General features: G+C 48.4%; 1 protein-coding gene across 1 annotated transcript in view; it reads right to left on the bottom strand.

Annotated features, from left to right (window-relative positions):
* LOC114766933 (PDZ domain-containing RING finger protein 4-like) overlaps positions 1-15237 on the bottom strand; it is a 42147-nt gene extending 26910 nt beyond the window's left edge. Inside the window, exon 1 of the mRNA XM_028958311.1 lies at positions 14843-15237. Coding sequence (XP_028814144.1) covers positions 14843-14911 — 69 coding nt within the window. The 5' untranslated portion in view covers positions 14912-15237. The remainder of the gene's footprint in view (positions 1-14842) is intronic.
* Between the last annotated feature and the right edge of the window lie 1331 nt (positions 15238-16568).

Below are 16568 nucleotides of genomic sequence, written 5' to 3'. Positions count from 1 at the left end.
CAGAGGACAAATTTCACTGTGTGCACTGTGTGCTGTACTGCTGTGTATCACATGTGACAATCACTTCACTTTCACTGATAAGGCCTAACTTGTCAAGAATAGAACATGCTAGGGAATTGTTAAGCGCTAGACAAAAATGTTTATTGATTTATTTTTTAAAAATATATTTATTATTTTTTAGTGTGTGCATGTGTATGTGCATGTGTTAGTGTTAGACTCGTTTGAAATACTTTTCAAACAAATGGATTTTCATATGTTTCTTAAAGGTTAGTGTTATCATGCTAACACGTGCAAAAAGCACAACAAACCCATCATAACAGCCATTAGTGAAAGTGAAGTGATTGTCACTTGTGATACACAGCAGCACAGCACACAGTGCACACAGTGAAATTTGTCCTCTGCATTTAACCCATCACCCTGAGTGAGCAGTGGGCAGCCATGACAGGCGCCCGGGGAGCAGTGTGTGGGGACGGTGCTTTGCTCAGTGGCACCTCAGTGGCTCCTTGGCGGATCGGGATTCGAACCGGCAACCTTCTGATTACGGACCCGTTTCCTTAACCACTAGGCCACCACTGCCCCGGATGAATGCAGATGAATGCAGTCCTGGATGAATGTGCTAGCTGCACCCTGAAACTTTACACACTTACAGGAGATCTAGTTGTGAAACTAGAGGTTTCTTGAGTCGGAACAAATTTTGGACCCAACGTTCAGTTTTTATTCTGCTTTCGAGAGCAAATATGTATCAGCACAATGTAATTGTTTCTACTGGAGTAGTCGGTGAGAGGATTTGACGGCACACAAACATCAAGACAACATCTCTGAGAGACTACGCTACAAATAAAACGTCACCTCACAAAAAAACAGACTGAAAAGCATCCTGAAGGACCTGTCTAGGGCCGCTGCCATCAACCGCCCAAATTACAGCCTTTGGCCTCAGGCAAAGGCCCTGATAACTCATTTGGTGCCTCTCCACTTTCCTCCCGGCTCATTTTAAGACCGTAATTCGCTGCTTGCAAAGGACCGTGAGGCGCGAAGTGTGAAGGGTGTCTGACAGCGAAATGACTCTCTCTTGATAGAGTGTCATGTTATCAGCGCACCGAACGCTGGAGCTTTTCTCGTGTCAAAAGGCAAAATTAGGGGTTTGCAGATTGAGAGCATTCTCTGCACTCTGGAATGGTCGAAATGGCGGAATTTTCGGATTTTTTCCTCCGAAGTTCCACGGCTAAAGTAAAAACCTGCAGCTGTTATGGCTCATCAATCGCCATTATTGTGAGACGCAAGACCGTTCAAGCGTAATCAGTCTTCATTTCTGCGCCCCGCTGCTCTTTCCTGCCAGGACGGGGCGCATCAAGGTGGCGTCAGGAACTCGCGCGTCGCCCCTCTTAATGGGAAACTCCAATCGCGAGCCAGCGGACAGAGCTGAGCGACGGGAAATGAGATGCGCCTCACAGGCCCGGCGAGGCGACTCCCCGCCGTGCTTAACTGGTCCTGATTACACAGCATAAACCAATAAAGCCGTCCCACAATAACAGCCGCCCCGGGCAGGGGGGCTCCGCATTAGAAATGCAGGCGCGCCGCGGCCTGACACCGCTCCCCGCTCGCACAATAACGTGCTGCGTAGCCGCGGCTTTAATATAAGATGACTGCTGATAGTCAACCCTGTGAAACGTTTTAATAAGAATTTCAGATGAGATAAGGGAGGCAAAAAAAAACCCCACACGACACAAATCCGGTCACCGACGCCAGTGAGGCTGTTTTGCAAGACAAAGGAGCAAAATGAATGTCGAGGCAGGAGACGGTATTCTCTGACCATGATATGATCCACGGACTGGTATTTCCGTATTTACATGGTAACAATGTATCCTTCCAAGATGAGGTTCCAGGTCAGATTGAAATTCTGGACACCTGCGCCACGACCAGAGAATCAGACACAGCGTCAGAGTCGGTTCTTCACCAAATAGTGGATGTTACAGGGTTGGATAGAGACCGATACTAAACCGTCTATTACTCTTTCTTGTTTGTAGGACGCTGAATATAATTTGCGATGATCGGGGAGTCTAATTGTGCAGGAAAAATCCAGGAGGTTCCAGAAGAGATGGAATCAATGCTACTGCTACCATGGTCATTGCATCATTATGTTCACCATATGTACAGTTAAGACGAAAGTTACCATGTTTTTAAAGTGAAGTGATTGTCATACACATTGTGATACACAGCAGCACAGTGAAATGTTTATTTTACATGCACACAGTGAAATGTGCCCTCTGCGTTTAAAATATATTATATTGTAACAACCACTTTCATCACTTCATTTTGCTCACCTCTCCTGGGCTGATTTTAAAAGGTTCATGGAGCAGAAAGAAATGGATGGAGGAAAAGGTTGTGATAACGTTAACTGGGATTAAAGAAAGGCGGCTGAGTGTTGTCAGAAGCCATTCAGGTGGAAGGTTGCTCCAGAGGTTCCAGACATTGAAAGTGTGACTGTGACCACTACTCCGTACCACCACTGGATCTTTCATCACTCTGCTAAATGGTCTAAATATTGTTGCAGAGTTTAAAGCCTATGATGTAGCCCATGAATAATCAATAATATTAATGGAAGCACGGTGATTAATCATGGTCCATTAATATCGGTGCTGTGCCGTGCTGTCTTTACTTTTAACGTGTTTTAAGCAACGCTGTCCAAAAAAGTTCACTTTGTTTCACCAAACTTTCATTATTTTCATTTTACTTCTTAGCTGACGCTGTGAAACTTTGGTAGTAAACAGATCCCAGGCGTGGTGCCTATTCATTTCAAAACTAGTGGTGTTTGCAAGGCCGTCACCTGTACTGAGCCACTCTCTCCCTTTTTCGGGGTTTATTTTACATGCTGTTTTTTGGGGGAAAGGTGATGAGGAGCTGTTGGCATTAACTGGGTACACAGTGCCAAGCACATAAAAGCGAAGCGGGGTGGAGCAAAGTGCAGGCTACGGCGCAGCAGCGCCATTTGGCAACAGAGCTATCTGCCTTCGTAGTTATTGTCTGCCTACAATTCAGAGATATTTTTTAAAAAGCCGCCCCAAAAGAGGACCCCAAACCGCTCAATTTCACCGCGGATGCCGAGAAGCTCTCCAGATGCGCGGTTTTCAAACGTAAAGACTTGTCAAACGAAGCAATTACCCGCGGCTTACATCTGTATTCGCGGCGTGCCAGCTGAGCGGAGGAGCTGTCATTCACACCCAGAAATGTATCTCGCTCGCCGGCTGAAGAGACTCCCAGTTAATAAGATCAACAGCACGGCGCGTAGAAAAACAACAAAAAAACGGAAAAACATGCGAAGAAGATGTCATTTAAACGAGTGGAGCAATTTGGACGTAATGAAATGCACATCAGGCGCGGTTACCATGGGTGCCGGTCGATGGCGGCGCTCATTAGGGAAAGAACTCCAGTGTCCCCGAGATTCTTAATCGTGAGTGGATGCACCCGAAGAGGATCTACGCAAACCGCTTTAACGGAGTATTGATTGCGACGCGAAGGCCCCCCCGAATCGGATTATTTCGGGTTACGGCCTGCGGTAGAGCGCCGTTGTCGGCGACGCCGGCCAGGCTCATGCATTAAACATCTGCCGTGTCAGCCGGGGGGGTCCCGGTCACCGCCTCCGCGGCGTTAATGGGCGTAATGAAGGATGGTCCCGCGCCGGGGCTCGCCCATTTATTCCTATTCTGCCGAGGGCCTGCCGAGCGCGCCGCCAATCAGCGGCCCCTCCCCCGCCCTTTTCTTTCTTTTTAATTCCCAGTCACATTTACCGCCGGACTGACTGATGGAGGTGGGTCCAGGCCCCTCCCCCCCTCTCGCCAGGCCTCGGTGTCGTGATTACAGCCTTAATCATCCAGTAAGCAATTAAAACGTCACCGCGGCCGCGGCAGGTCCTCTCGCGTGGGTAACGCTTCCAAAAACCGGAGAGGTGACGGGCGGCTGCCGTTTGCCGGGCGCCGATAAGCACTGGCGGCAATAGGCGGCCGTGCGGGGCGGCCTACTGACCGCACGGCCTCGCCGCCACGCCGGCAGGTGTTTAATTGGAGAATGGCCCTGCCAACCGTGAGGGGCAGCAGCCGTCGTCACTTCAGAAGAAGGACCCGCCTCAGACGCCCGTCTGTTGCGCCCAGCGGTCCCTCACGTGTGGGCGCAACTCGGCGGCGCCTGAAATCTTTTTGTTCTCGCCTCCTGGAAGGAGAAGAGTAATTAGATTCATTTAGACCACCGCAGCGCTTGGCGGGGGCGGCGGCGGCGGCTCCATGTGGAGCCCAACGTAACACCAGAATGGGACCAAATGGCTTCCCCCAATCGGAAAGCAGAGGGCATCCGCTCCGTATTCACCCGGTGTTTATAATTAGTGCCGGAGCAAAGCGTCGGTTGCCGCGTGATTCTCTTAAAACTGCGTTTCTTGAGCGTTGCTGGGCTGCTATGCCTGTGAGGCCATCGTATCTGCATGCTTAACCTACGGAGGGGCTCCTTGGCTTGTTTAATTAATATAGTTCGTTATTTTCCGGCAAGTCTTGCATTGGCACGTGGAAAGCCTCTCAGCCAGTCAGCATCAATATCTATTGAAACTAGTAGAAGTGAAAAGAAGGTCCAGAACTGGATTAAAGAATCATCACGGGACTTCTCAGGAGGAGTCAGGTCAAGTTGTCACTTCAAAATGACTATGCTAGTGCCAATGTTTTTTTTTTTTTTTTTTTTTTTTTAAGAACATAACAGCACTATTTCCTGTGAAACCAGGATGGAGCAAACATGGTCTGGACTGTCCATCCACGCATTTATAATTTTTTGTATAATTGGTTTGTTGTAACCGGATGGGGAAAAAAGGGAGAAATTACAGAACCAATGACGGTGACTTTTAAGTTCAATTCAAACCGTCTTCATTAAGAGTCCCATTAACAATCCTAAATGAGTGAGTAATATCGCAGCACCCATGGGGGTTTGAATTCCATGTTACTTCACTGTGGACGACACTGCAGCTAATGAGACATATTGTGTCGTGTTTGATTGGCAGCATTGACACTCCCTGTTCCCCTGTTCTGAAGACAGCAGCTCCTTTATGGAGGACAAAGTAATCGCCCCTTTATAGGGGTTTGCACAGTTCCCACAGTAGCAGAGATATCTATTTCAGTCCAAAACTAAAAATAAGAAAGAAATAAAGAGCATCTTCCCTGGAGCCGCGGAGCGTCTTAACACACAGAAATCTATTTGTTGGTAAAGTGTCGGTCGGTGGGTTGTAAGACAGGCTCATCTCCTGTTCATGGGGAACGCCAGCCCTGATGAACGTCAGCCCCTGGGCCCTGGAGGGGAAGGCGATGCCGGCCCAACCCGCGCCCCCCCGTCGCCACACTCGACCAGGAGAGATTCTGTTATTGATTATTCTGCAGAGCCTCCCTCAGCTGTCTTTGAGGGGGGAAAAAAAGTCATTTCCAGACCCAGACCTCCCCAGGTGTTAAAGCTCACAAGGATCCTTGCGGTAAAATTTGTGATAGCTGAAAAGAACAAAAATTGCCGGTTTTTAGGAAGACAGGAAGTTGTAATAAATCCATGAATATCTTAAGCTTCTCTCGTGGACCACTGTAGACTCTCACCGGTGCAGCAGAGTGTCAGACCGGCACAGGAAGTCATTTCCCAGGACTTTTTAACGGGCCGACGCCCAAGCGCTGCCAGCGTTTGACTGGCAGCCGCAGCCGGCAGAGGGGAACTGACATGAGCGATGACACCGGCGGCGTTACTGATGAGCTCCGAGACACAGAGGTGACACTAATGGACTTCCTTGCACTCCCTGCCCCACGCTCCCTCGCTCCACACACTGGCAGAGCAAATAACAACAACAGAGAAAGGGTGAGGTCAGAGTTCAGCTAGAGTCTGTCTTTCCTTTAATAATTTCTTTTAGTTATGCAAACATACATGCATATTTTTGTATTTAATGCTACTGACTGTTACCTCCATATTTGGGATCTTTCTGTCTTTGAGCAGGATTCCACACAAAAAAAATGTCAGATCCCATGCGATGGGATGCAGTCACAAATGTAGTTTCATTTTCACATCATCTCGCCTAAAGCTTACTACAGATTACAGGAATTTAAGCCTGATTTGGTGGTTGTTCTAATGGGTGGTTGTTCAGAGAGTTGAGAATTTTGGCTGTTGTCTTCAGTCGCTACTCTCTTTTATACATATATGAACCTTAAACATTTCCATAGACAATGACATTCGTGAGTATTAAATGAAAAATGTAGAAAAAAATAAAAAGCAAAGTGCATGTTTTGAATGTATCAAAGAGTGAAAGTGAAACACTGCAGCAGAGCACACGGTGCACACAACAAGATGTGTCCTCTGCTTTTGACCCATCACCCTTAGTGAGCAGTGGGCAGCCATGACAGGCGCCCGGTGTGTGCCAGTGGTGGCCCAGACCTAAGGGTGGTGGTTGAATGCACAGGACGTATTTCGCTGCGTGTATCACAATGAACAAAACGATCTCTTTCACTTTCAAGAATCGTTTGAGTTTGCTAATCTAATCTTGAGTAAATGCATCTAAAGAAATGAACATTCTGAACGACCGCAACATGAGGTCGGACAGGCAATTATACACGTTTTCACATAACAGCACAATGAACAGAATTTACTATGAAGGCGCGACTGTGCTCCAGGGCATAGCTCTGATTCGAAAGAATGAAGAATTATCTGCTGTACAGAATGTGGGACATAAGATGACAACGCATTATTCATGCTGCGAGTTTCATTAAAACTTTGTAATTAAATACGCTCAAATGCAAAGCGTCCAAAACTAACAAAGGCTGTGCGAATAGATTTTGCCATTTGAATTAATGAACTGTGCGGAGGTCGACCTCTTTTACACCCGAATGGGGAAGGAATTGGTTCCATTGGACAATAGCCGCGTGATACAGAAGGCTTTGAATGAAAGCCTTGTTATGCCGGGCTGCGGAGGCGTGTCACTGTGTCACTGCAACCAAAGCCTGGACTCCTACTTGTCAGCCCTCTCACAAGATCTGGCGGGGCGCTCTCGAGCGGCGCTCTCGTCACTGCTAATCATGGCTAATGGCGATCCTGCTGCAGTCTAGACCTTTTCAGATGCGAGCCCATGCAAATGACGGCAAGCCGGCCGCCTTTGTTGTGCCGCTTATCTGCTCCTCTCCGGCCCGCAGAGGCCAAGCTGGGAGCACGGAGGTGTGTCGCCTTCCCATCAGCCCCCTGTCAGCTGGCGTCTTATCGGAGGAGGCGCGGCGGGTGCCCGCTAACCTGGGGAGTGACACTCGGCCGCCGCTCGGCCCTTCCCTCTCCCCCCAAGAAAATAAGCTCGCCTTCATTGGCAGGAGCCCTGGAGCTTCACTGCCCGGCAGAGTGTGTGTGTGTGTGTGTGTGTGTGTGTGTGTCTGTCTTCACGGAGAGACCCCATTTTTCAGAATGTCAGCGCTGATATTGAGGGGAGATACCCTCCTGGTGGGAGCAAGGGCTTGAGATGGATGCCTGCTGTAAGAGCAGAGCTGAGCTGATAATGGTGCAATGGATCCAGTGCATTTCCCTGGATATTCTGCAGGTTGCACGACAACATGCACCACGAGCACACAAGTGGCGTCCTGTAAACACTCTTCAAAAAGGGAAGGTTAGTGCTCATTGGCATAAAGTAGCGGCAGGAGGACCTTTAGTTTCACTTTTTTGAAAACCATGACAAAAAATGAGATAAAAATATTGTACACAATGTATATTTGTTTTTGTTAACAAGAGAAGAAAGAACCGAAACTTTAACTTGTGGAGTGCCGGGCTTCATGCATGCATTTTCATATGCACTTTTATATAAATTTATGCATGATCATCTGAGCATAAATTGGCATTATTATCTAGTGAAATGGCAATTCCTTCGGCAGACATTTGAGTGAATTCTCAGTTGTAATATGAACTTTCAAAACCTTAAAATGATAAATCTGGTAGTAATACTACGAAGGGATTGGCCCACTTTTAATCATTTCAGTGTCCAATACATTAATACTAACCCTGAACCGACTAATAAATATTTTCGACTAAAGACTAGGCATAATCCACGAACAGAAAACTTAACCAAAAAGACAAAACCAACAGTAGCTGCCAACATTAACACTGCTCCACTTCATGTGGAGCAGTGGTGAAGAACAGAGAAAAAATTGGCCTCCTTGTTAAGCACCAAGACCACCACACTGATGGAAGAATTTTGGTAGAACTGTCAGTCTGGTGAGAACAAAAGCAGAGTCTGAAGGGAGGCTGTCAGAAGGAGAACCATCAGATACACGTACGGCAACTCTCAAGGCTCTCTGGTTTTCTTTTGCCAAGTGCACCAGATGACAAAGTTTTTACGGCAAAAAAAAGAAGATCATACGTAAAATATTGTCTAGAATTAGTGAGCAGAACACACCAAGCAAAACACAAAAGGATGGTAAAACAGATGCCCGAACGAGCACGTGGGTGAAACATCCTGCATGTTGCCCAGAACCGGCTGTGCAGGAACCTCCCCAGACCCACCGGTGTGGATTAAAACCAGCACTGGCGGCTTCCTGCCGCGCCGAGCTCGGAGTACGAAGGAACTGTGGCAAGACCTGACAAATGCTGCACAGCAGCCGCCTTCAGTCCAATTAATGAGGCTTCCAGAGTCGTCTCACAAAGAGCCGTACTGTCCACGGCTCTCAGATACACAGCGCGTCCACTCCAGAACAGCCATCCATCCATTCGTCCAGGTTACTGCAGCCATGTAACGTGCAGGTAAATTGTACTGTTCAGTTTTTTTCATGACTATATCCACAAATTTCTTACATGTCAATGAACATTATCTCTAGAGATTTAACTCTTCAGTTCAGCCCATAGTGCAATGCTCTCTTTATTTTTCACAAGAGGTGCTGCAAACAAATAATGAACGAGTATGTTATTTTTCTATAACTTTTACCAAAACGATGCCTAACAAGGAAATGTCAATACAATACAATGTCAATCAATATGTAGCTGGACAGACATGGGGCTTTGGTGACAGAATGCCACTTGATACGGGGCCAGTTTGGCTTCCCTCACCTCAAAATCATGGTTAAAGCCTAATTTTCTCCACATTTATGTTAACTTTTGCTCAATGGCTTTGGTTTTTGCAACGTTTGAATCTTTCTAAGACTGTAGCCACTCATCTGGCTATGCAGGGGAGCTGGGTGCTCCCCCTTTTTCCACACTTCAGAGATGCTGCTTGGACAGGTGTGGGCCAAGCGGCAAAAATATGGAAAGCAGCTCACATTTTAATTAGCGCGGCCCTTCTACAACTGTAATGAATTAATGAGGAGTCTGTCTGTCCCCCATTAAACAGAGTTAATCAGCTGAATGGCGCAGTCTGGAACGGACGTCTCTTCATGTCGCTCAGCCGCATTGTTGCATTCAACGCTCACCGTCCGGAGCCAAGCTGTTGGGGGTCCGCTGTCACCCACACGCCGAGCCATGCATTTCATTACGACACACACACAAACACACACACACACACAAAAAAAAAAAAAAACAATCCTCTAGCAGGATTTATGCACCCTAGCAAAGAAAGAGGGGGTGCAGCTGCTTTGAAATGCATAAAACGCCATTTATGTGGCGATGTGTCAACTGCTTCCCTTTTGACGGAATTTAATAATCTGTCCACCTCCATATAAAAAAGCTGGGACGTGTGTGTTAATGTGTCATTTCTCTGGCTGGACTCTATAAAAGTGGGCGGTCCCTGTATTACGCCAGGCTCCATTCATTGTGCACCTGTCCAATATTCCATTCAATAAATCCCATGAAGCTTTGGGGTGCGTGATCGCGTGATGATGTCATGAGCGCATTCCGACTGGCGAGGCCCGCCACTGCGTGAGCGGGGAGCAGACTGGAGCACGGGGGTCGCCGGTGTCGCCCCTGGCCGCTAACTCAATCCAACAAGCCACTCGCGGAGGGGAGTGAATTGAAGTAAACAGGCGTACTTGACCTTGAGTGACGCGGACGTGTCACGCCGCTGCGAGTCGGGGACGGCTGCTGTTAAGGGTCCTGACTGCGGAACACTCCAGCGTCAACACACTCCGCAACGCACTGGAGTGTTTCTGGAGCGTACGTGTGACCTATTTAAGAGTGTTTAAAGTCGGATCCCTTTAGACGCAGACTCCCTGCAGACGGGTGTGTGTGTGTGTGTCGGGGGCCGGGAGTGTGTGTGTGTGTGTGTGTGTGTGTGAGAGAGACACATGAAAGAGATGGGAAGGTGATGGTGATAAAACTCATTCTGAAGAGCCTGCAGGCCGCGGGTCGGGACAGGGGGATGCCGGGATTTGATACATGGTTGAAAAGGTCAGCACAGCTCTTATTGGGATAAGGAACAGGCACGGAAGAAAAAGGTCAATTCATCAACTGCCTCTTAAATTCTCCCGCTGGTTCCTCAGCGAGATTTAGTGGCCTGACAGCTAAAACCCATTCACTTCGTATCTGCACGTATATATTAATTGCTGTCTGTGCGATATATGATGTGAACGTGACATTGGTCATCTAAAAAAAATATTTTTTCCAAATGGATTTCCGTTCATGTAGATCAACATGGAGATCCAGAGACAGGTTCTTCCTTGATCCCAGTTACATCTGTTTCATGGAACTCACATGGAAAGAAAATGGGTGGGTTTTTCATACAGACAATTACTTAACTGAAACTGGTATTTTGTATTGATCTCTCCAATGGATTTGACTGCAATGGACCATCACAGTGACCTACACCGTGTGATTCTAAAACCAGGATCACTGACCACACAAGGCTTCTCTGCAACATACAACTGGCAATCCCTGGATGTAGTTCACGGTTCCACCTGAGCATCCCAGGGAAATCCAGTGTTGACTAGGGGAGGGGTTTTGGTTCTTCTCATATTGTCTTCTTCTTTGCTGTAGCATTTGACTAGAGGTCCTATTCTAAGGAGAGAATCTTTGTCCCACTGAACATTATTAAAAGCTGTAAAGTAATGATTAATTGATTGATTGATTGATTGATTGATTGTAAGGCCTGGTTTGACTATGTCCGTAGACAATTGGCTATTTCATGTCAACTCAAAATCTTCAATTGGAATAAAATTTCTTAAATTCACTTTGGCTCCCTCTTTATTAAAGATTTAGGTCCCCCAACACAATATCTGACACAACTGGACCACAGCTTTAGGCCTAGTTTTGAGTGGAAGCTGCCTCTGTGCAGCCCTGGATAGACATCAGTAAAGGAAGAGGGGGTGAAGGAGAGAATATACGAGGTGTGTATGAATCAGTGGGAGTATTATTATTAGACCCAGAAGGTGGAGGGGTCCGGTAAATATTCCTGGCGAGGTAGAAATAAGATGGAGTCAGCACTCTGGATCTCATTCCCCGCCGCCAGATGCACAGCAAGGAGCAGAAGTAGCTGTGAGAGACCAACCATCCATCCTGGCCCAACATGCCCTCTGACGGAGCCAGAGTCTGATTAAAAGAGAGAGCGGCCCAGGCAGGACGTTCATAATGGAGACCCGGAGATATGTGGGCACCGGCGCTGATGGCAAAACACAGCGTCCGCTCTCCACGTCGGTGGAGGATCAGGAGCGCGTATTATATTTCAGGGCAATCTCCACAGGCGGACACGAGATCAATCAAGCCTCGCGTCTTTCCCCTCCCCAACCTCCACTTTCTTTGTTCTCTCCTATCAATTCTAATGGTTGAGGACCATCGTTCAAAAAAATGTAATGGGACACAAAGATGGATGAAAGCATTTGTAGCCTGAAGTCAAGAGACGGGGCCCAGAGGCTGATGGCGGGGGGGTGGCAGTCACAATACATTCTTCAAAAAAAAGTACACACACACACACACACACATACACACACTCAATAACACCCCGCACTCTGTAACATATTCTAATGCAGCGTCTATTCCATCACCTCGCCCGACGCCTAAACAATGAGCCGCGGCCCACCCTCGATGTGAAATTCAATTTCATTTCAATTTTACTTTTACACGGCGCCCCGTACAAAAGACGGCGTCACAAAGAAGCCGAGCCTCGTCCCGTCGGCTCATCAGTCCTCATCAGCATCCTCCAGCATCTCAGAGCCGCTCTCCGTTCTGTGGAGCGACTGGAAGTGACTGCTGGGTGTTCAGGACGGCCGCGATTTCCCGCGGCGTGAAACCATGTTCCGTCCTACGGTCACCTGCTTTTCAAAAGGTCCAGCGAGCACAATCATCCCGTCGTGGGAACAATGTCCTACACCAGACCACCCCTCATTTCACATCAGCACCACAGTTGCATGTCACTTGATGTATAGTGACTCATCCACCCTGGCCAAGTACCGTTGCCCTGAGACCATTTCATGTGATCACGTCTCCCAATGGTGGCCAAGTAGCCAAGTGGGTGACACATAGAAGATCCAGGTTCAAATCCCACTTTCTACCATTGTGTCCCTGTGTATCTGTCCCTGTAACTACTGACTGTAAGTCGCTCTGGATGAGGGCGTCTGGTAAATGCTGTAAATGTAAAAATGTAAGTCAGTAGGTCTCGCTGAGGAGGAGAAGCCCAAATCCAATGTTAAAGCAACGTGACTACAAAGTCACACTATGAAATGTGCCCTCTGGATTTAACCCATCGCCTTAGTGAGCAGGAGGCAGCCATGACAGGGGCCCACTGTGTGGGGATGGTACTTTGCTCCATGGCACCATGGCGGGTTATGATTCGAACCAGCGAGCTCCTGATTACGGTTCCGTACCCGCTAGGCCACCACTGCCCACTGCTCTATTAGCTACAGAGAAAGGGACATTCAAACCGTGAGAATTGGGGGGCGGAGAGATACGGAGCCAGGAGGGGATTCTTATCCAGGACATGCCAACCACAACTTTTCACCGTATCTCACCTGGCATCGTGTCATCAACTACACCCATAGCAACTAACACACGGTGCTTTTTTTACACAGAAACTAAAATTTATTATATCTTGTTTATCTTGTAAAGTTCATTTGGACTAATGGCCATAGTTCTGTTTATTTGAACACATTCATGAACACACACACACAAATATACATTTGAACATCATTACACATTAATAGTCACGAAAAGGCATGAGAAAGGTCCTTTATGTGATTTACAGCATTTATCTACAGCATTAACGACAACAGAGTGAATAAAAAGATTGTATTCATAGTTGGGGGTCCTAGTGAACCAGAACTGATCACTTCATCGATGGGAACATGGAAGCATGTTGTAAGTGGATGAGGGCATCTGCCAAATGCCTCAAATGTAAATGTAAATGTTTATGATGTTTTCATCCAAAAAAACAGCAAGCTTTTCTATATTTCTGTAACTCCAGAGGACATCCAGAGGACAACTGGGAAAATACGACCCCTACACATGTGTGGACAGATTTTTATATAAAAGACCAGCCGGCCAATCGATCAACCAAGAACCCGCTGTGACCAGCCTCGGTAGTGGCGACGGGCGAGCTGGGCCGCCTGCTTTACCCAGGCTCGCCTCGTCCCGTTTCCGGCCTGGATCCCACGCCAACATCTGCAGCGGCGCTAATTAGCCTGCAGAAGTCACACCTCGCCGCGTCCAACTCCAACACAGACGCCGCGCCACGCCCGGCCAGGCAGGGCCCGGGGATTCTCAACGCATGACGAGCTGCGGCGTCCCCGCGCTCGGTGGCCGGTACAGTATCTGATTGGGGAGCGTCTCCGTGCGCCTCTTTTGTTCCGGAATAGACGGCTCCTGCAGAACCGGAGCGGCTCGGCTCGGGGAAACCGCTGCCCTCGCCAAACACCTGCAGCAGCACGAGCCCGAGGCTCATAAATCTCCCACCGCTCCCGGGGTCGGCCGGGATGGTGTAGGGGAGAACGCGCGCACACACACACACACACACACACACACACACAGTGGGGTTAAAACGGGCTGATTTCAGCAGCCGGAGAGGAGGGCTGCGGGGAGCGAGGGGGAAAGGATGATGGATGGAAGTGAGAAGAGGGGCGAGAGTCTGAAGGAGACGCGGCGAGGGCGCCGCAGGCGTCAGAGGTGTTTAAAAGGAGAGGAGGGGAATGGAGGGAGTGAGGAAGACACACACACACACACACACACACACACACACACCAGTGCACTGGCATTACCTGCCACTCCTTATATAAAATTCCTCCTCCTTTCGGCACCTCCGCTGCTCCGGGGCGGCATCACTTTCACTCCTCACTCCTTTCCTCTCCTCACATGACCTGTCTGTCTCTCGTAGGGACCTACTTATTCATTAGTGCCACTACGGAAATGTACTTATCGAGAGCTGGCTGGTCCCTCGCTGTCACCGCCTTTAAAGCGCACACAGCGCGGGGCAGAGCGCTTTACTCCGGCTGTACTGAGAAGGTCCTCCTCCTGCCACCCGCCACCAAGAGGCAATTAACCAAATGAACCTCCCATTCGCCTTCACTCCGTCACTGGGGACGGGGCTGAGACACCATGCCCGTGTATTAATGGAGAGAGGAGAGTTTTAAATGGCAGCTAATGAGTCCTGGTGTAGGGACGGGTGACGGACGGAGGGTGTCCGGACTCCCCGGGTGCTGGCACGATGTGACACGATGGTGGCACGATGTGACACGCACACGCTGCTGCGTCTGTCATTTACACTCTCTTGGTCAGGAAGCTGCAAAAACTCTCAGTCCTACACTGCCATAATAAGAGTTAACTCTTCCAAAGGACCGAGCACGAAAAGGGTTCCTGACAAAGCCTCTGACTCCTGGTAAAACGAGGCAGATAATGCACTCTCTCTCTCTCTCTCTCTCTCTCTCTCTCTCAGCAGCATCCAGGCTGTCGGAGGAGTTCCTACCTGTGCGATCTCGTACAGCAGTTTGTAGTGTTCCTCTCTCTTCTGCAAAGTGCACAAATTGCAGCCCATTCTAGTCGTCACGGAGACGCAGGACGGCGTCCGATTCTCCCCAGGCAGCGGAACGGACAGGGGGTCGCCCTCCAGGCTGGGGTGCCGCTTCTCATCAGTCACTCCTTGGCAGGTGTCTCTTTCCAAAATGCACAGACACAAACACACACATTCTCTCTCTCTCTCTATGTCCCTCTCTCTCGCTCTCACACACACGCACACACACACACACACACACACACACAGCAGCGCTCAGCTCCAGCTGGCTCTGACGCGCCGGTGCATCGCTGCCTCTCCTCTCCCCCTCTCTCTCCGGCTCTGTGTCGCGCACACAAGCTCGCACACACGCCTCACATGCTGCTGTTTGTTGACTCCCTCGCACACTGACACTCCCCCTTCCCAAACAGCCACACACACTGACCCCCCCCACTCCACGCATAATAATGAGCTGTGTGGGCGGGGATTGGGTGGGAGGGGCTTGTCAGGCAGTGGTAACTTATTAAGGGCTGACGGCATGTGTGTGTGTGTGTGTGTGTGTGTGGAGGACAGAGGACGGACGTAATGTATAATTTTCAAGAGCCAAGACTCAAATGAGACGAATGCAAATGCAATATTTATTCATAACCACCCGTACGGCCACTCCTCTATCCACAGAGACTAATAACCATCATTTTCTCGCAAGGACAAACCGACAAAAGCACAGAAATGAGGTGGTTGGATTAGATATGGGCTAGTGCAGTAGATGCATGCGTGATTCAACCATTTGCACAAAGACAACGGCACTTTTTCAGACTTGCAATTTATAGACGTGCATTTTCCTACTGGCTCAGTTGATGCAGTTGATCGTATGTCTGCTTATACGAAACCAAAAGCAGCAAGAAAAGGCAAAGATGTCTCAGCGGTGTGAAGAGGTCAGCTCAATGTTTGTGGTGTTCTTTTCCCACAGAGTACAGAGTACATTTATATGGATACACCTTAATAAAATGGGAATGGTTGGTGACATTGAACACATTTTATAAGTGGTCAGAAACTTGTAAATAACTAATGAAAGAATAAAGTTAAAACCAAGCACACCATTGTTTTTCTTGTGAAATTACCAATAAATCTGATGTGTCACATGACCCTCTTCCTATTTTAAAAACAAAAGTTGGATCCAAGATGACCGACTTCAAAATGGCCCCTAATCTTGAAAAGTTTGCCCCCTCACATATACTAATGTGCCACAAACAGGACGTTAATATCACCAACCATTCCCATTTTATTAAGGTGTATCCATATGAATGGCCCACCCTGTAGAATGCCTGTGATTGGCCATTCACTCTGTAGAGTGTGCGGAGAAGCTTAATGCTTTTGTTAATGTTATTTTTCATCTGTCTCTGGTGGTGGTGGAAATAAAGGAACGTTTGAAAAGTGAGCTCACTTTGCAGGTGCTTGGATAATGATGTCGTTACGATTTGGCAATCAAGATTGCGAGCAGCTTCTCTATGATAGCGGAAAAAAAAAACCCCACAATCCTCTCTCAAGCCGGGATAATTACGAGACAATGGAGCCATGGTGTGGCATTAGACACTGGAGCCCGTCGGTAAGGGGAAGCGGCGCTAACAAGCCGTAATTGTTAACAAATCGTCCCCCCGGCCGAGAGCACCCTCAGTGAGTTAAGAGTAGATGAGCGTTCATC

Source organism: Denticeps clupeoides, chromosome 17 (genome assembly GCF_900700375.1).
Source record: "Denticeps clupeoides chromosome 17, fDenClu1.1, whole genome shotgun sequence".
In the NCBI taxonomy this organism is placed as follows: domain Eukaryota; kingdom Metazoa; phylum Chordata; class Actinopteri; order Clupeiformes; family Denticipitidae; genus Denticeps; species Denticeps clupeoides.
This window is presented reverse-complemented; position numbering and strand designations above follow the sequence as displayed.